General features: G+C 44.0%; 1 protein-coding gene across 1 annotated transcript in view; it reads right to left on the bottom strand.

The window, feature by feature from the left end:
* SLC26A11 (solute carrier family 26 member 11) overlaps window positions 1-16594 on the bottom strand; it is a 62407-nt gene that overhangs the window by 31781 nt on the left and 14032 nt on the right. The window contains 10 exon segments of the mRNA XM_040435123.1: window positions 1155-1205; window positions 9893-9965; window positions 11970-12145; window positions 14019-14079; window positions 14081-14142; window positions 14145-14161; window positions 14632-14711; window positions 15630-15676; window positions 15679-15714; window positions 15807-15999. Coding sequence (XP_040291057.1) covers window positions 1155-1205; window positions 9893-9965; window positions 11970-12145; window positions 14019-14079; window positions 14081-14142; window positions 14145-14161; window positions 14632-14711; window positions 15630-15676; window positions 15679-15714; window positions 15807-15999 — 796 coding nt within the window.

The following is a 16594-nucleotide window of genomic DNA, read 5'->3' as shown; positions in this document are numbered from 1 at the left end:
CGGATACCGGCCGTGTGCGTTTCACAATTTGCGGACCGCACATGGCTGCAACCATAATAGAAAATGCCTATTCTTGCCGGTGATTGCGGACAAGAATAGGACATGCTCTATCCTTTCCATGGAGCCGCGGAACGGAACCACGGATGCGGACAGGACATCTTTTCCAGCCCCATTGAAATCAATGGGTCTGCCCCTGTTCCTCAAAATATGTGAAACGGGTGCAGACCCGTTCCTACGGCCGTCTGAATGGTCCCTCAGAAATATGTATGACAGAGAAGGAAACACTCTCTTCCAGGTGCAGATGGTAACTACAAGCTACAAGGGGAGACAGGGATTGACCGAGTGCTTCTGAGCCTTTATTGGAGCAACTGGTAGAGGTCTGCGAAAAAGTGCAGGTATTATTTAACCACTACTTGCTTAAATGGAATGTGACACCAGAAAATGACCTACTGATCAAATCATATTCTTACGTTAAACATATTTTTAAAGATTTGGTGGTTATTTTTCATTTTCCATATCTATCTATAATAATAAAAAATAAAAAAAATAATATGTCTTGCTCTGTACAGATCACTTTACTGCAGTTATCTGCTCATCATTACGGGCAGGATTAGAATGGCAGATATCACCTCTGCGTGTAGATAACATAAGATCCACCATTCACGATAGGTGATATCACAGCTTATCTACTCCCTCCTGACCCCTGCACAGGTCGCAGAGCATGCCTAGAAAACTCTTTCCTAGAAGTCAATAAGATCCTCTCCTGTACATTGCATCCCATTATGGCCCAAGATGGCTGCTGGAAAGTATCTCTCTAAATGCTGTTAAGAACAGCTCCGGCAAGATGGCCGCTCTCATAATCCTGATCAAAACAGGTTAGAAAAAAAAAAGGAAATGTATTGCCATTTGGTTTTAACTGGCAGAAAAAAAAAAATTGGCGACACATTCCCTTTAAAGTAGTCCCGCAGACTTTGGAATGGAGCAGCAGAACACATGCTCCACTGCCGCTCTATTCAAACAGGGATCCCACCAATCTACAGATTAGGCCATCAACCTTCATAGGTCATAACTGAACCACGTAAACAGTAAAATCAGAACGAGGTTTAGAACAGGTCACACCATGCGCACGTAGCATGGTGGATTTCGGAGGTTACCTATCGCGAGCAGCTCCTGGTTGGTGTTGATTCTGTAGTTATTCTGAGAAGCTGCAAAAACAGAAAAGAAAACCTTCAAAAAGGTCAAAGGAAAATAATACAAAAATGAACATATTGGGAGGTCATTTGCTAAGACCAGCTTTTTACTCCGGTCTAATCCCCCCCTTTTTACTCCGGTCTAATTCGATAAATATGAACAGTCAAAAACACAGATTTGCGACTTGATAAATGACCCCCATTTACTGCAAAAACTGGACTCCACCCAAAACCAGAAAATACTTTGAGGGCTTCTTCACACTGGCTTATTTTCTGACATTTTAAAATGCATGAAAAAACAAAACAAAAAAAAACGTATGTTACACCACTACCGTTTTTAATGTCAGTCTTGATCTACTTATTGGTGGCATACGATGTGGCAAGTGTCTCTTAACCCCTTAAGGACTCAGCCCTATTTCACCTTTAGGACTTGGCCATTTTTTGCAAATCTGACCAGTGTCACTTTAAGTGCTGATAACTTTAAAACGCTTTGACTTATCCAGGCCATTCTGAGACCGTTTTTTCGTCACATATTGTACTTCATGACACTGGTAAAATGAAGTAAAAAAATACCAAATTTACCCCAAAATTTTTAAAAATGGCAAATTTCCAAGTTTCAATTTCTCTACTTCTAGAATACATAGTAATACCTCCAAAAATAGTTATTACTTTACATTCCCCATATGTCTACTTCATGTTCGGATCATTTTGGGAATGATATTTTATTTTTTGGGGATGTTACAAGGCTTAGAAGTTTAGAAGCAAATCTTGAAATTTTTCAGAAATTTTCAAAAACCCAATTTTTAGGGACCAGTTCAGGTCTGAAGTCACTTTGCGAGGCTTACATCATAGAAACCAACCAGAAATTACCCCATTCTATAAACTACACCCCTCAAGGTATTAAAAACGGATTTTACAAACTTTGTTAACCTTTTAGGTGTTCCACAAGAATTAATAGAAAATAGAGATACAATTTCAAAATTTCACTTTTTTGGCAGATTTTCCATTTTAATAATTTTTTTTCCAGTTACAAAGCAAGGGTTAACAGCCAAACCAAACTCATAATTTATGGCCCTGATTCTGTAGTTTACAGAAACACCCCATATGTGGTCGTAAACCGCTGTACCGGCACACGGCAGGGCGCAGAAGGAAAGGAATGCCATACGGTTTTTGGAAGGCAGATTTTGCTGAACTGTTTTTTTGACACCATGTCCAATTTGAAGCCCCCCTGATGCACTCCTAGAGTAGAAACTCCAAAAAAGTGGCCCCATTTTAGAAACTACGGGATAGGGTGGCAGTATTGTTGGTACTAGTTTAGGGTACATATGATTTTTGGTTGCTCTATATTACACTTTTTGTGAGGCAAGATAACAAGAAATAGCTGTTTTGGCACTGTTTATATTTTTTGTTATTTACAACATTCATCTGACAGGTTAGATCATGTGATATTTTTATAGACCAGGTTGTCACGGATACGGCGATACCTAATATGTATACTTTTTTTTATTTATGTAAGTTTTACACAATGATTTCTTTTTTGAAGCAAAAAAAATCATGTTTTAGTGTTTCCATAGTCTGAGAGCCATAATTTTTTCAGTTTTTGGGCGATTACCTTGGGAAGGGTATGATTTTTGCGGGATGAGATGACGGTTTTATTGGCACTATTTTGGGGGGAGTGTGACTTTTTGATCGCTTGCTATTACACTTTTTGTGATGTAAGGTGACAAAAAAATTGTTTATTTAGCACAGTTTTTATTTTTTATGGTGTTCATCTGAGGGGTTAGGTTATGTGATATTTTTATAGAGCCGGTCGATACGGACGCGGCGATACCTAATATGTATACTTTTTATTTATTTATGTAAGTTTTACACAATAACAGCTTTTATTGTCTCAGGTAGGGGCTCATTTTTTGCGGGATGAGGTGACTGTTAGATTGGTACTATTTTGGTGGGCAAACGCCTTTTTGATCGCTTGCTGTTGTACTTTTTGTGATGTAAGGTGACAAAAAAATGGTTTATTTAGCACAGTTTTTCTTTTTTACGGTGTTCATCTGAGGGGTTAGGTCATGTGATATGTTTATAGAGCCGGTCGATACGGACACGGCGATACCTAATATGTATACTTTTTTTTATTTTATATTTTTTACCATTTTTTTTTTTTTACTTTATTTGGGGAAAATGACATTTTTGTTTATTTTTACTTGAAACTTTTAATTTTTGGGGGGGAAAACTTTATTTTTTAAACTTTTTTTTCACTTTATTTTTTGTCTCACTTTGGGACTTGAACTTTTGGGGGTCTAATCCCCTTTACAATGCATTCCAATACTTCTGTATTGGAATGCATTGGCTGTATGAGTAATACTGTGTGTATTACTCATACAGCTTCCGGCCTGCGAGATCCAGGGGGCTGGGTTTCACAGGCTCGTCACCGGAAGGCAGCGCTGATGCCTAAGGAAGGCATTGCGCTGCCTTCCATGCCATCGGGTCCCCCCTACAGCCGCATGGGGACCCGATGGCACCACCCGCCGCCGCTGCAAGTAAGAGCCGAAAACCGCAGGTCTGAAGTCACATGACCCCCCCCCCGGCGTTGTGACAGGATGCCCGCTGAATGATTTCAGCGGACATCCTGTTCCGATTAACCCCCGCCGCGCCGCAATGTAGTTTTAAAGTTAGGACGTACCGGTAGTCCTGGGGTCATTAAGGACTTGGCAAGACATGGCAGTTAAAGGGGTTTCTTCTGGGAGTATAATATGGATGATCTATCCTATAGGTCATCAATATCAGACTGGAGGGGGTCCGACTCCCTCTCCGATCAGCCTGTTTGAAGAGGCTGCGGCTAGGTAGGAGCGAAATCAAGCGAAGCATCCGAAGTCGATTTGCAATAAAACTTTTTCCAATACGGTACGGAGCGAGCGCTCCATACAGTATTAGAATGTATTGGCTCCAAAGAGATTACTGCGAGACTCAGGTAATAACTTCATAAATTAATTTGTACTGTAATAAAAACATTTCCGGAACTCTGGTTTCGGTTCCAAGTGGTACCTTACAAATGACCAAGAAGGACCCTATCTGGGTATAGGTGTATTCAACAAAACTCACAAGAACAGCCTGAGTAGGCCAACTACCCAGCTTGACCCAGATATATTTAGCTGTGTTAAAATGTAACTTTTATTAGCTTTATATTAAAAAATCTAAAATGTGAGCTAACCAAAGAGATAATAAAAATAGCTGTTGACTGTGTCCCAAACTCACTCGTCTTTCAAGTCTGAGTGATTTTATGGTGGTGGGGATGTGCACACTCCCTGCACTGCCACTTAAAGGGGTTCTGCAGTTTGTTTAAACTGATTATTTATCCTCTGGATAGATCATCAGCATCTGATCGGCGGGGGTCCGACACCCGGGACCCCCGCCGATCAGCTGTTTGAGAAGGCAGCGGCACCTGAGGAGCGCCGCGGCCTTCTCACAGTTTACCGCAGGCCCAGTGACGTCATGACTAGTATCACTGGCCTGGGCGCGGCTAAGCTCCATTCACGTGAACAGAGTTTAGCCCCGCCCAGGCCAGTTGATACAAGTCGTGATGTCACTGGGCCAGTGGGAAACAGTGAGAAGGCAGCGGTGCTCCTGGAGCGCCGCTGTCTTCTCAAACAGCTGATCGGCGGGGGTCCCGGGTGTCCAGAGGATAGATCATCAGTTTAAAAAAACTGCAGAACCCATTTAAGTGATGCTAACAACTCAACTTATGGCCAGTTAATTCACTGGCTCGCTAAGAAGATGGATCACCCTAGTATAATCATTGCTGCTGCATGATGCTAGAACGAGGACAACAGTCGACAGATTCCTAAAGCCTAAAACTGCCCCCGACAGGTTTCGCCAGCTAACCTGGCTTCTTCAGGGGTTTGAGGCAGACTTGAAGGGGGGCGCTGCTAGCGTGATATACATAGACTCGGGCGCAGGATTGACAGGCAGATCATCAAAAGACCTGGCAGTACGTCATATATATGAAAATGACCTTCCAAATGACCTTTCCTTTCATTTTCACGGAGGAACTTAACACTTCCCCATTTTATTTTGGGGCAGGTACATCGATGATGTACTGATACTTTGGGGACGGCACTACAGAACCCTTTCACAATTTTGCTGAACAAGTTGAATCACAATGACAATTGGTTTGATGTTTACCTTTGAGATAGATGATCATTCCTTACCTTCCTGGACCTCAGGATCTCTGTGACTCTGGTGGCCGTATCCTTACAGACATTATTTCGTAAGCCCATCTTCCACTAATAACCTTTTGCATGGGAAAGTCATCACCCTTTATCACAAAAAAAAGAGGAATTCCTACTGGGCAATATACACTTGCTCAAAAAAATAAAGGGAACACTTAAACAACACAATGTACCTCAAGTCAATCACAAATTCTGTGAAATCAAACTGTCCACTTAGAAGCAACACTGAGTGACAATCAATTTCACATGCTGTTGTGCAAATGGGATAGACAACAGGTGGAAATTTAGGCAATTAGCAAGACACCCCCAATAAAGGAGTGGTTCTGCAGGTGGTGAACCACAGACCTCTTCCTCAGTTCCTATGCTTCCTGCTGATGTTTTGGTCACTTTTGAATGCTGGCGGTGCTTTCACCCTAGTGTAGCATGAGACGGAGTCTACAACCCACACAAGTGGCTCAGGTAGTGCAGCTTATCCAGGATGGCACATCAATGCGAGCTGTGGCAAGAAGGTTTGCTGTGTCTGGTCAGCGTAGTGTTCAGAGCATGGAGGCGCTAACAGGAGACAGGCCAGTACATCAGGAGACGTGGGAGGAGGCCGTAGGAAGGCAACAACCCAGCAAGCAGGACCGCTACCCTCTGCCTTTGTGCAAGGAGGAACAGGAGGAGCACTGCCATAGCCCTGCAAAATGACCTCCAGCAGGCCACAAATGTGCATGTGTCTGCTCAAACGGTCAGAAACAAACTCCATGAGGTGATATGAGGGCCCAACGTCACAAGGGTGGGGTTGTGCTTACAGCCCAACACCGTGCAGGACGTTTGCATTTGCCAGAGAACACCAAGATTGGCAAATTCGCCCCTGGCACCCTGTCTCTTCACAGATGAAAGCAGGTTCACACTGAGCACATGTGACAGACGTGACAGAGTCTTGAGACGCCGTGGAGAACGTTCTGCTGCCTGCAACATCCTCCAGCATGACCGGTTTGGCATTGGGTCAGTAATGGTGTGGGGTGGCATTTCTTTGGAGGGCCGCACAGCCCTCCATGTGCTCACCATAGGTAGCCTGACTGCCATTAGGTACCGAGATGAGATCCTCAGACCCCTTGTGAGACCATATGCTGGCGCGGTTGGCCCTGGGTTCCTCCTAATGCAAGACAATGCTAGACCTCATGTGGCTGGAGTGTGTCAGCAGTTCCTGCAAGACGAAGGCATTGATGCTATGGACTGGCCCCCCCGTTCCCCAGACCTGAATCCAATTGAGCACATCTGGGACATCACGTCTCGCTCTATCCACCAACGTCACGTTGCACCACAGACTGTCCAGGAGTTGGCAGATGCTTTAGTCCAGGTCTGGGAGGAGATCCCTCAGGAGACCGTCGGCCACCTCATCAGGAGCATAAACAGGCATTGTAGGGAGGTCATACAGGCACGTGGAGGCCACACACACTACTGAGCATCATTTTGACTTGTTTTAAGGACATTACATCAAAGTTGGATCAGCCTGTAGTGTGTTTTTCCACTTAAATTTTGAGGGTGACTCCAAATCCAGACCTTCATGGGTTAAAAAATTTGATTTCCATTTTTATTTTGTGTGATTTTGTTGTCAGCACATTCAACTATGCAAAGAACAAAGTATTTTCAGAGAATATTTAATTGATTCAGATCTAGGATGTGTTATTTTTGTGTCCCTTTATTTTTTGAGCAGTGTATTAGGGCTGGTAGGAATTGTTCTGTTGACCATAGCTTCCTCAGAGAGAGCAATAACTTATTTCAGAGATTCAGTGAAAGGGGCTACCCAAAAAAAAAACTTGCATAAAGCTCTTGGCCGAGCAAAAATGACGAAACCGTTCAGAACTATAGCGGTAATGATGTAATTACTATGCGTCCCAGCATCACGCATTGCAGAGGGAAAAATTCAAGGGACATTCTTGTCCATAGTTTTGTTTTTACCCCAGAGTTGTCGGGTACCACTTAGCTCAAATCCAAAGTGGTAGGTACATACCCATGTGGTAGGTGCACTTTTTGCCGTTATCTCCAAAAATTAGAACACTTTATTAATCCAGTTGACAGCAAAAGATATGAAATAAGGGAATTTATCAATTGCCAGACTACTGGTATCATTTAGGCCCCGTGGCCGTGCTGCGGCCCGCAAATTGCTGGCCGCAATGCAGGAACACCCACCGTGGGGCAGCTGCAGCGTATCGAGGACCCATTCACTTTAATGGGTCGGCGATCCTGCCGTTACGCAAAAAGATAGGACATGTTCTATCTTTTTGAGGAACGGAAGTATGGGACGAAACCCCACGGAAGCACTCCGTAGTGGTTCCATTCCGCATCTCTGGGTTTGCAGACCCATTGAAGTGAATGGGTCCGCGATCCGCTGCGGCTGCCCCACGGTGGGTGTTCGTGCATTGCAAGACAGTTCAAGAATTTAAACGCCGAATTAGTCAACACATCAGTAGTGTCAACACAAAAGGTGACACTACAATTTCCAGACATGTGAGACAATTTCATGGGGTGACCCTAAATGCTTAAGGTTTTGGGGCATCTGTAAAAAATCATAGGTGCCTAGAAAAGACAATTTGGATAAAAACCTGTTGCTAGAAGAAACTAGGTGGATCTATAGGTTGGACAGTTTGAGCCCTAGAGGCCTCAATGAGGGCTTCACATTTTCTTGTAAATCTTGCTATTATTTTGTATCACACAGTATATGTTATATCCATTGTAGGGACACTGCTATTATTTTGTATCACACAGTATATGTTAAATTCATTGTAGGTAAGCAGTAGGGGCACTGCTATTATTTTGTATCACACAGTATATGTTATATCCATTGTAGGTAAGCATTAGGACACTGCTATTATTTTTGTATCACACAGTATATGTTATAGTTCATTTGTAGGTGAGCCGTAGGGCACTGCTATTATTTTGTATCACAACAGTATATGTTATATTCATTGTAGGTGAGCAGTAGGGACACTGCTATTATTTGTATCACACAGTATATGTTATATCCATTGTAGGTGGCACTGCTATTATTTTGTATTCACACAGTATATGTTATATTCATTGTATGGTAAGCAGGTAGGGGCACTGCTATTATTTTGTATCACACAGTATATGTTATATTCATTGTAGGTGAGCAGTAGGGGCACTGCTATTATTTTGTATCACACAGTATATGTTATATCCATTGTAGGTAAGCAGTAGGGACACTGCTATTATTTTGTATCACACAGTATATGTTATATCCATTGTAGGTGAGCAGTAGGGACACTGCTATTATTTTGTATCACACAGTATATGTTATATTCATTGTAGGTGAGCAGTAGGGACACTGTTATTATTTTGTATCACACAGTATATGTTATATTCATTGTAGGTGAGCAGTAGGGGCATTGCTATTATTTTGTATCGCACAGTATATGTTATATTCATTGTAGGTGAGCAGTAGGGGCATTGCTATTATTTTGTATCGCACAGTATATGTTATATTCATTGTAGGTGAGCAGTAGGGGCACTGCTATTATTGGCACAATGCCTGTAACGTGTATTATTATATTTTTTTTATTATTTTGAAGTTATTTTTTTTTTAAACTGTAATGCACTTCACCTAGAAATAATCTAAGTCCGTGCGCAAGCTCTTTAGGCAAGCACGGCAGTCCGCAACTCGGAGTCCAGGCGCATTGCGCGACTGCGCAGGACGTCAGCAAGCGGGGAATCCCCCTCCACATTGTCATTAGTGGAGCGGGGATAGGCAAGTACGCAGTATTGAGCCACATTGGATATTATATGGAAGGTCATTTTCATATATATGACGTACTGCCGGGTCTTTTGATAATCTACCTGTCAATCCTGCGCCCGAGTCTATGTATATCACGCTAGCAGCGCCCCCCTTCAAGTCTGCCTCAAACCCTTGAAGAAGCCAGGTTAGCTGGCGAAACCTGTTGGGGGCAGTTTTAGCTAATCTGTCGACTGTTGTCCGCGTTGTAGCATCATGCAGCGTTCCGTGGCTCCATTCAAGTCAATGGGTCTGCAAAAAAACGGAACACATGCGAAAATGCATCCGTATGTCTTCCGTATCCGTTAGCAGAACCATCTATTGAAAATTTTCATGCCCAGTCCAATTTTTTCTATGTAATTACTGTATATGCCATACGGAAAAACGGAACAGAAACAAAAAAACGGAACAATGGATCCGTAAAAAACAGACTGCAAAAGCCATACAGTCGTGTGAAAGAGGCCTAAAATAGAATCTGCCATGATGAATTTGAACATGCCCGATCCTTTGTCCTCAAGGAAGAAAAGCCATCGCAAGGGGAGTCTGGCAGCATCTTATTCCACCCCCTATTGAGTACACAAGCAAGCTCGGCCGAGTGTGCATGTGTACAGGGAGGTTGTGACAAATAGCCGTCGGTCCCCTCTAACCTGTATGGTTGCCTTTATGTAATTTTTGCTAAATGTTAGTGGACCACTTACCGAAAGCTCGTGCAATAGCTACGCTCTCCAGTAATCCCATCAGTGGAATGATGAAGAGTCCAGCTCCAATATCCTGTTCGAGAAATACACAGTATAATATCACTAATAATAAAAGTGTTCCTCCGGGGATATGAACACACACTTACCTGGGGACTTATTTTTTATCTTTCCAGCTGCAGATCTGCCAAATCTTGGGCTGAACCTCCGTCATCCAAGATGGCGGGACAGCATCTCGGACTACCTGATGCTTGTTCAGCCCTGCCCTTGGATTGGCCAGCACGTTTGCAGCACTGACCAATGGCACAGGATGAACCAGGTAGCCCGAGAAGCGGTGCACCATTTTGGATGGCAGAGAAGGAACTTGGGAATTGCTGGATCTGCAGCTAAAAAGATGAAAAGAAGGAGGGTTCCAGGTAAATGTTCTGTTTGTTCCCCAGTTAATGTGACTTTTTTTCTTGAAGCGAAGTTTTTAAGGCCATGGACACCTTTGTGGTACTTTTTTATGAATGCATTTTAGACTTAAAATATTTTTTTCAATTGGTCTTTATTAAAAATATTCAGCAGCTTTGTCATAAAGGGTTACGGTATTTTCGCCTCATAAGACGCACACCCCACCGGGGGGGGGGGGATGCTAGTGCGTCTTATGGGGTGAATACAGGGCAAAAAAATATATAAAATGTGCGGCGCATTGCACAGTACATCGCAGGCTGCGCTGTATAGAAACAGCAGCCTGCGATGTACCAGACATCCGTGTACCTGGAGAGGGAGAGCCCGGCGGCCGCAGCGCGTGCTTGTTGATTGAGACGGCCGCTGGGTGGTAGGATCAGGTGGTGTGGCTGGTGCAGGGTGACAGAGAACGGCCAGCCCCGTCTGGTGGAGGTTGGCAGGGACCGGCCGGCCGATTTGCAGGGAGACGTTGATGGGAGCGTGAGAGCAGGCAGATAAGGGGCGCAGCAGGCTTTCCTGCCACATATGCCTGCTATGCCTCTAAGTCTACACATATGCCTGCTCCTGTGTACGTGCAGTGGCATGGAAGCTGATAAAGGGGCTGGGGACTGATAGGAGGCATAGGGGGGCTGATCTGAGGTCTGAATGGGGGTCTTATTCAGATTGGGGCTCTTATCTGAGGTCTGATTGGGGGTCATTCATATTGGGGTCTGGGCTGAGGTCTTATTGGGGTCTTATTAGGGCTGTCATCTGAGTTCTAATTAACATGGGGGATCTGATTGGTGGTCTGACCCGAGATGTAATGAAAAATATTTTTTACTTATTGTCCTCCTCTAAAACCTAGGTGCGTCTTATAGGGCGAAAAATACGGTACCTTCTGCCTAGTGGTGAGAATCATACTTTGTGTTGGTCATCTACTAACCCTTATCCCTAAATTACTTATAGTTCAAAAACACTTATTTAAGCCACATTCTTATCTGTAACATAAGAACTGAGCTATAATGAGTGTTTAAGCCTCATTCACACGTCCGTGTCCGTGCTCAAATCCGTGAGCAGGTGGTCAGTGAAGGATCCGTGTTGGGTCCATGTGTACGTTTTTTGCTGTCCTTGTTTCACTGACATTGAACAGCTGAAAAATAATTTTCAAAGCATCCCTCCTTAATGATCCGTGGTTTTCACGGACCCATAGACTATATATGGTCGTAAAGGGATCCGGGAACACGGACCAAGATAGGACATGCATCTCGTGCTGCTAACACACTGATGTGTGAATACACACATTCAAATGATGAGGGACGTGTGCTGTCCGCGGAGAACACGTACAGCCCACTTACGTGTGAATGAGCTTTATAAGGTCAGAGATTAGAAATAAGGAGCCATCAGCTGAGCTGCCTGATGGGGCACACACCGGAGCATGCTACTACAGAATCTAAAGGCTGTACACAGGAAGAGGCTCAAAATTTTTAATAAAGACCAATTGAAAAAAGAATATAAAAAAATTGCCCCCAAAGGTGTCCATAGCCTTTAAGGATTTGTTTTACCATTGTACCCATTTATGTTACCACTACTGTACATAGAAATATGAAGAAACATTACTACACATAGACATGTCAGATTATACTTCACCTACCCCGACCATTTCACTGAATGGTACAGTGCGATTGTCAATCTTCTCGGAGAAAGGAGGCAGCTGAAACTCCGGGAGACCTTCTGCAGTCTTTCCGGTCAGGATGAATGGCTGTAAACCCATAACATGGAAGGAGTAGGCCACTAGACCTGCAGCGACTACCACGATTGCATTCCGAGCTATAACATACAAAGATTTATGGGCGCCAATGAGCCATAAGGTTAAAACCTAATATTATGTATATCCCCCTTCTTGCCACCAAAACAGCTGTAACCTGTCAGGACATGGACTCCACAAGTCCACCACTACCTTTCTAGCAATTTGGACTACAGTAGCTATTCAGTGGTTTCAGACCAGGCAGGTTAGGGTTCATTTTCCTCCTACACACACACATATCAATGAGCTTTGGGTGCCCATGATCCTATTTTGGGTTCAGCAGTTATTCTTCCTTGAACCACTTTTGGCAGGTACTAACGCACGAGCATACTGGGAGCACCCCACAAGAACTTCCATTTTGGAGATGCTCTAATGCAGTCATCTAGCCATCACAATGTGGCCCTTGTCAAAGTTGCTAAGATCCTTAGGCTGGTTTCACACAGGCGTTGCGGGAAAAGATGCGGGTGCGTTGCGGGAACATGCACGATTTTTCCGCGTGAGTGCAAAACATTGTAATGCGTTTTGCACGCGCGTGAGAAAAATCGGCATGTTTGGTACCCAGACTCGAACTTCTACACAGGTGTTGTGTAGATTTTATTATTTTCCCTTATAACATGGTTGTAAGGGAAAATAATAGCATTCTTAATACAGAATGCATAGTACAATAGGGCTGGAGGGGTTAAAAAAAATAATAATTTAACTCACCTTAATCCACTTGTTCGCGCAGCAAGGCATCTCTTCTGTCTTCTTCTTTGAGGAATAGGACCTTTGATGACGTCACTGCGCTCATCACATGGTCCATCACATGATCTTTTTTTACCATGGTGATGGATCATGTGACAGACCATGTGATGAGCGTAGTGACGTCACCACAGGTCCTTTTCCTGTGCACAGCAAAGAAGACAGAAGAGATGTCGGCTGCGCGAACAAGTGGATTAAGGTGAGTTATATTATTTTTTTATTTATTTTTTAACCCCTCCAGCCCTATTGTACTATGCATTCTGTATTCAGAATGTTATTATTTTCCCTTATAACCAGGTTATAAGGGAAAATAATAATGATCGGGTCCCCATCCCGATCGTCTCCTAGCAACCGTGCGTGAAAATCGCACCGCATCCGCACTTGCTTGCGGATGCTTGCGATTTTCACGCAGCCCCATTCACTTCTATGGGGCCTGCGTTTGCGTGAAAAACGCACAATATAGAACATGCTGCGATTTTCACGCAACGCACAAGTGATGCGTGAAAATCACCGCTCATGTGAACAGCCCCATAGAAATGAATGGGTCCGGATTCAGTGCGGGTGCAATGCGTTCAACTCACGCATTGCACCCGCTCGGAAATCTCGCCCGTTTGAAAGGGGCCTTAAAGGGGTTGTGCATGAATGGTTTTTTTTTGTTTGTTTTTTTGGCAAACCCCCCACACACACATTTGGCCGGACCTGTAAAGAGAACCTTACTTATCTGCTTTCTGGCACTGGCTCCTCGCTGCTTCTCCTCCGGCCTGTGATGTGCTCCGCTGGCTCCGTAGCTGTGGACATGCAGATGTTTTCAACAAGGGAGCCCAGCAGATATCGCAGGCTAGAGGAGAAGGAGCAGGGAGCTACCACCAGGAAGCAGGTAAGTCATCTTCCCTTTACAGATCTGGCCTTTCCTAACAAACCCCGGCCCCCTGATTCTAGCCCAACCCCTTTAAACTTGTCCATTTTTCCTGCTTCCAACACAACATCTTATCATCTTCAAGATCTGACTGTTTACCTGCTGCTTCATATATCCCAGACATTAAAAGGTGCCATTGTCATGAGATAATTCACATCATCACTTAATGTTATGGCTGATGGAGATATATTTATATATATTTGTACAGAAGTCGTTCTTCTTCACCGATGTAATGTAACCTGTGGTAGTTAACCAGACAATGATGTAGGAGAGCTGATGACATCTCGGCATGCCACTATAACGTCCTTGGAAAATGTTCTTTCATGAATTTCAACGCCATGAGAAAAGCAATGCAAAGAAATCAAGAACAGCATCCCCAGGTCTAAAAAGCATAAAACACAACAAATGAGGGCTAGGAAACTTGCTTTCATTTCTAAGGCCCCGTTCAGAAAGCACCTTGACTGGTGTTGAGCGAACTTCTGTTTTCAAGTTCGGCATACAAGGTTCGGGTTATCTAAGAATTCCGCTACCACGGACCATAACCCGAACCTTGTATGCCGAACTTGAAAACAGAAGTTTGCTGATGCCTAATCTCGACACCGGAATTATGGCACGGCCATGTCCTTTCTTGGTGTACATATAAAGTGTATAAAGCATGAACAAGAAAGCATTGGGAAGTGCATTCTGTGTCAAAAGACTGTCTGAACGGGGCCTTACAATGCTTTTGAAAGATTAAAACTGTGCCGTGATTGGGTTGCTAGAGGCAAGAAAGACTGTTTTCATAAGTGTGCAGAACGTTCTAGAAAAACACTAATTAACATGGAAACTGTTGGATAAAACGATGGCGCTAACCTGGTAGACGGAAGCTTGTGGAAGGTTTCATAAACTTGTAAAATGAATTGGCGAGGTATATCCTTCAAACCTAGAAGATTCTGAAAGAAACCGGAATACAAACTAAGAACAAAATGAAATAACGCCGCTTACCTGTAGGTTTAGATCGGCACACGCTTAACATAACAGCATGAAAACAATCCCCGGACGAGGCTACTTTCATGGACTCAAACCAGCAAGAGGTTGACAAGAAGACAAGTTCATACTGTCCTTAGTCAGGTGCCAAAAAGACCACCAAACTGTAATCTTCTACCTCGTAGAGAACCTGCCCCATGGTCCAGATTGTAGCTCCTGCACGCCGCCTGGATATCTCCATCATTCCCAAAGACTTTATATGAAGTATCTGAGCGCAAGAGCGGCCGCCACTCCATTCGAGCAGGTGACACAGGACATCAGCTCTCATGATCAGTAGGGGCTCCAACATTGAGACGCCTTTATAGCCCTGCTGTAGGCTGATCAGCGCTTTGAGGTCAAAGAGTCTGGCACCTTCTTGCCTGAAGTCAAGGTTGCTGTGCCCAAATCCTGCCCCTTCTCTTTTGACTGAAATTTGCCTGTGCCTTTGATGTTTGCCTGTGCTAGGGAACATCAATTTAAAAGGGAAGGGGCAGCCACAACCTTGACTTGAGGCAAGAAGGTGCCAGATTCCTTGACTTCAAAGCGCTGATTAGCCTACATCAGGAGCAGAGAAGAATCATAAGAACACTATCCAGAACACCATGAGCTGACTGGTGAGGTACTCAACACGGTTTTGGAGGGCCGGTATTGTGCTGACAGGTTCCTTAAGTAATAGTGACATACTTGTAACTCCTATATTCAATTGGTATACATGCACGTTCACCTTCCACTTTGTAAAAAAAAAAAAAAAGGATGAAGAACATAAATGTATTCAAAATATCTGACTACTCAGGTATAGTAAAAGCGGTGGCCTAGAGGTCTCAGCATTCGCCCTTCGAACATACCTTCACTTGGCTAAATCCGATAGTGACGGCTGCAGCTGAAGTAAAGCTTTGATGACAGGGTACGAAATAAAATCCAAAAGAAAACCTGACGTCAAACACAAGGTTGTTAGCGACTATGGATGCTTAGGGTAAGATACATCAAAAAGTTATAAAAAAGTGAATGGAAAGAGAGTTTACCAAACTTTAACAGTCCCATGGCCAACTGTATGCACCCAGATAGGAAAGCCAGGAGAACGGCCAGGGACACGTCTCCGGATGTGTAGACAGACACGAGGAGGGACATGATGGCGGTGGGGCCTAACGTTACGTCTTTGGACGTCCCAAACAGGCAGTAAATAAAGCCGCCGACGTAGGATGAATACAGTCCATACTACCAGGAGGAAGAGAACACTAGGTTAAATCATCGTCCCCTACAATCTTCCTGATCATCATTATAATAATAAAAATAAGGGATTCGGACCCCCAAAAATAATCATTTTCAGGGGTCAAAATGTAGAAAGAAAGAAAAATGGGAGGGGCGTCTGACCACACCAATATGATATGAATCAGTACCAAAATCCTGGATAACCCTTTTAAAGGGGTATTCCCATGTGAGACAGTGGGGGCATATCACTAGGCTATGCCCCCATTGTCTGATAGGGGGATCCGATCCTACACCGAGAATGGAGTGGGGAAGGTAGTGGCCGGAGGACCCCAGGTTTCACCAGGTCCAGCCACCACCAAGTGCTCTCCCCATAGTACTGAACGGGAGCACACTGCGCTTGCGCAGCCACAGCTCCCATTAATTTTTATGGGGCCAGTGCTCAGCTATTTTCAGTGGCCTCATAGAAATGAATGGAGGGCGGCTGCGCAACTTTGGGGCCTCCTTTCCCAATGTAGTGCGGGTCCCAACGGTGGGACCTGCACCAATGTCTAGAGACGGCCAAGGACTTTCAATGGGTCCGTGGAAAAAATCGGAAAATGCA

The sequence above is a fragment of the Bufo bufo genome, chromosome 6 (assembly GCF_905171765.1).
Source record: "Bufo bufo chromosome 6, aBufBuf1.1, whole genome shotgun sequence".
NCBI lineage: Eukaryota > Metazoa > Chordata > Amphibia > Anura > Bufonidae > Bufo > Bufo bufo.
This window is presented reverse-complemented; position numbering and strand designations above follow the sequence as displayed.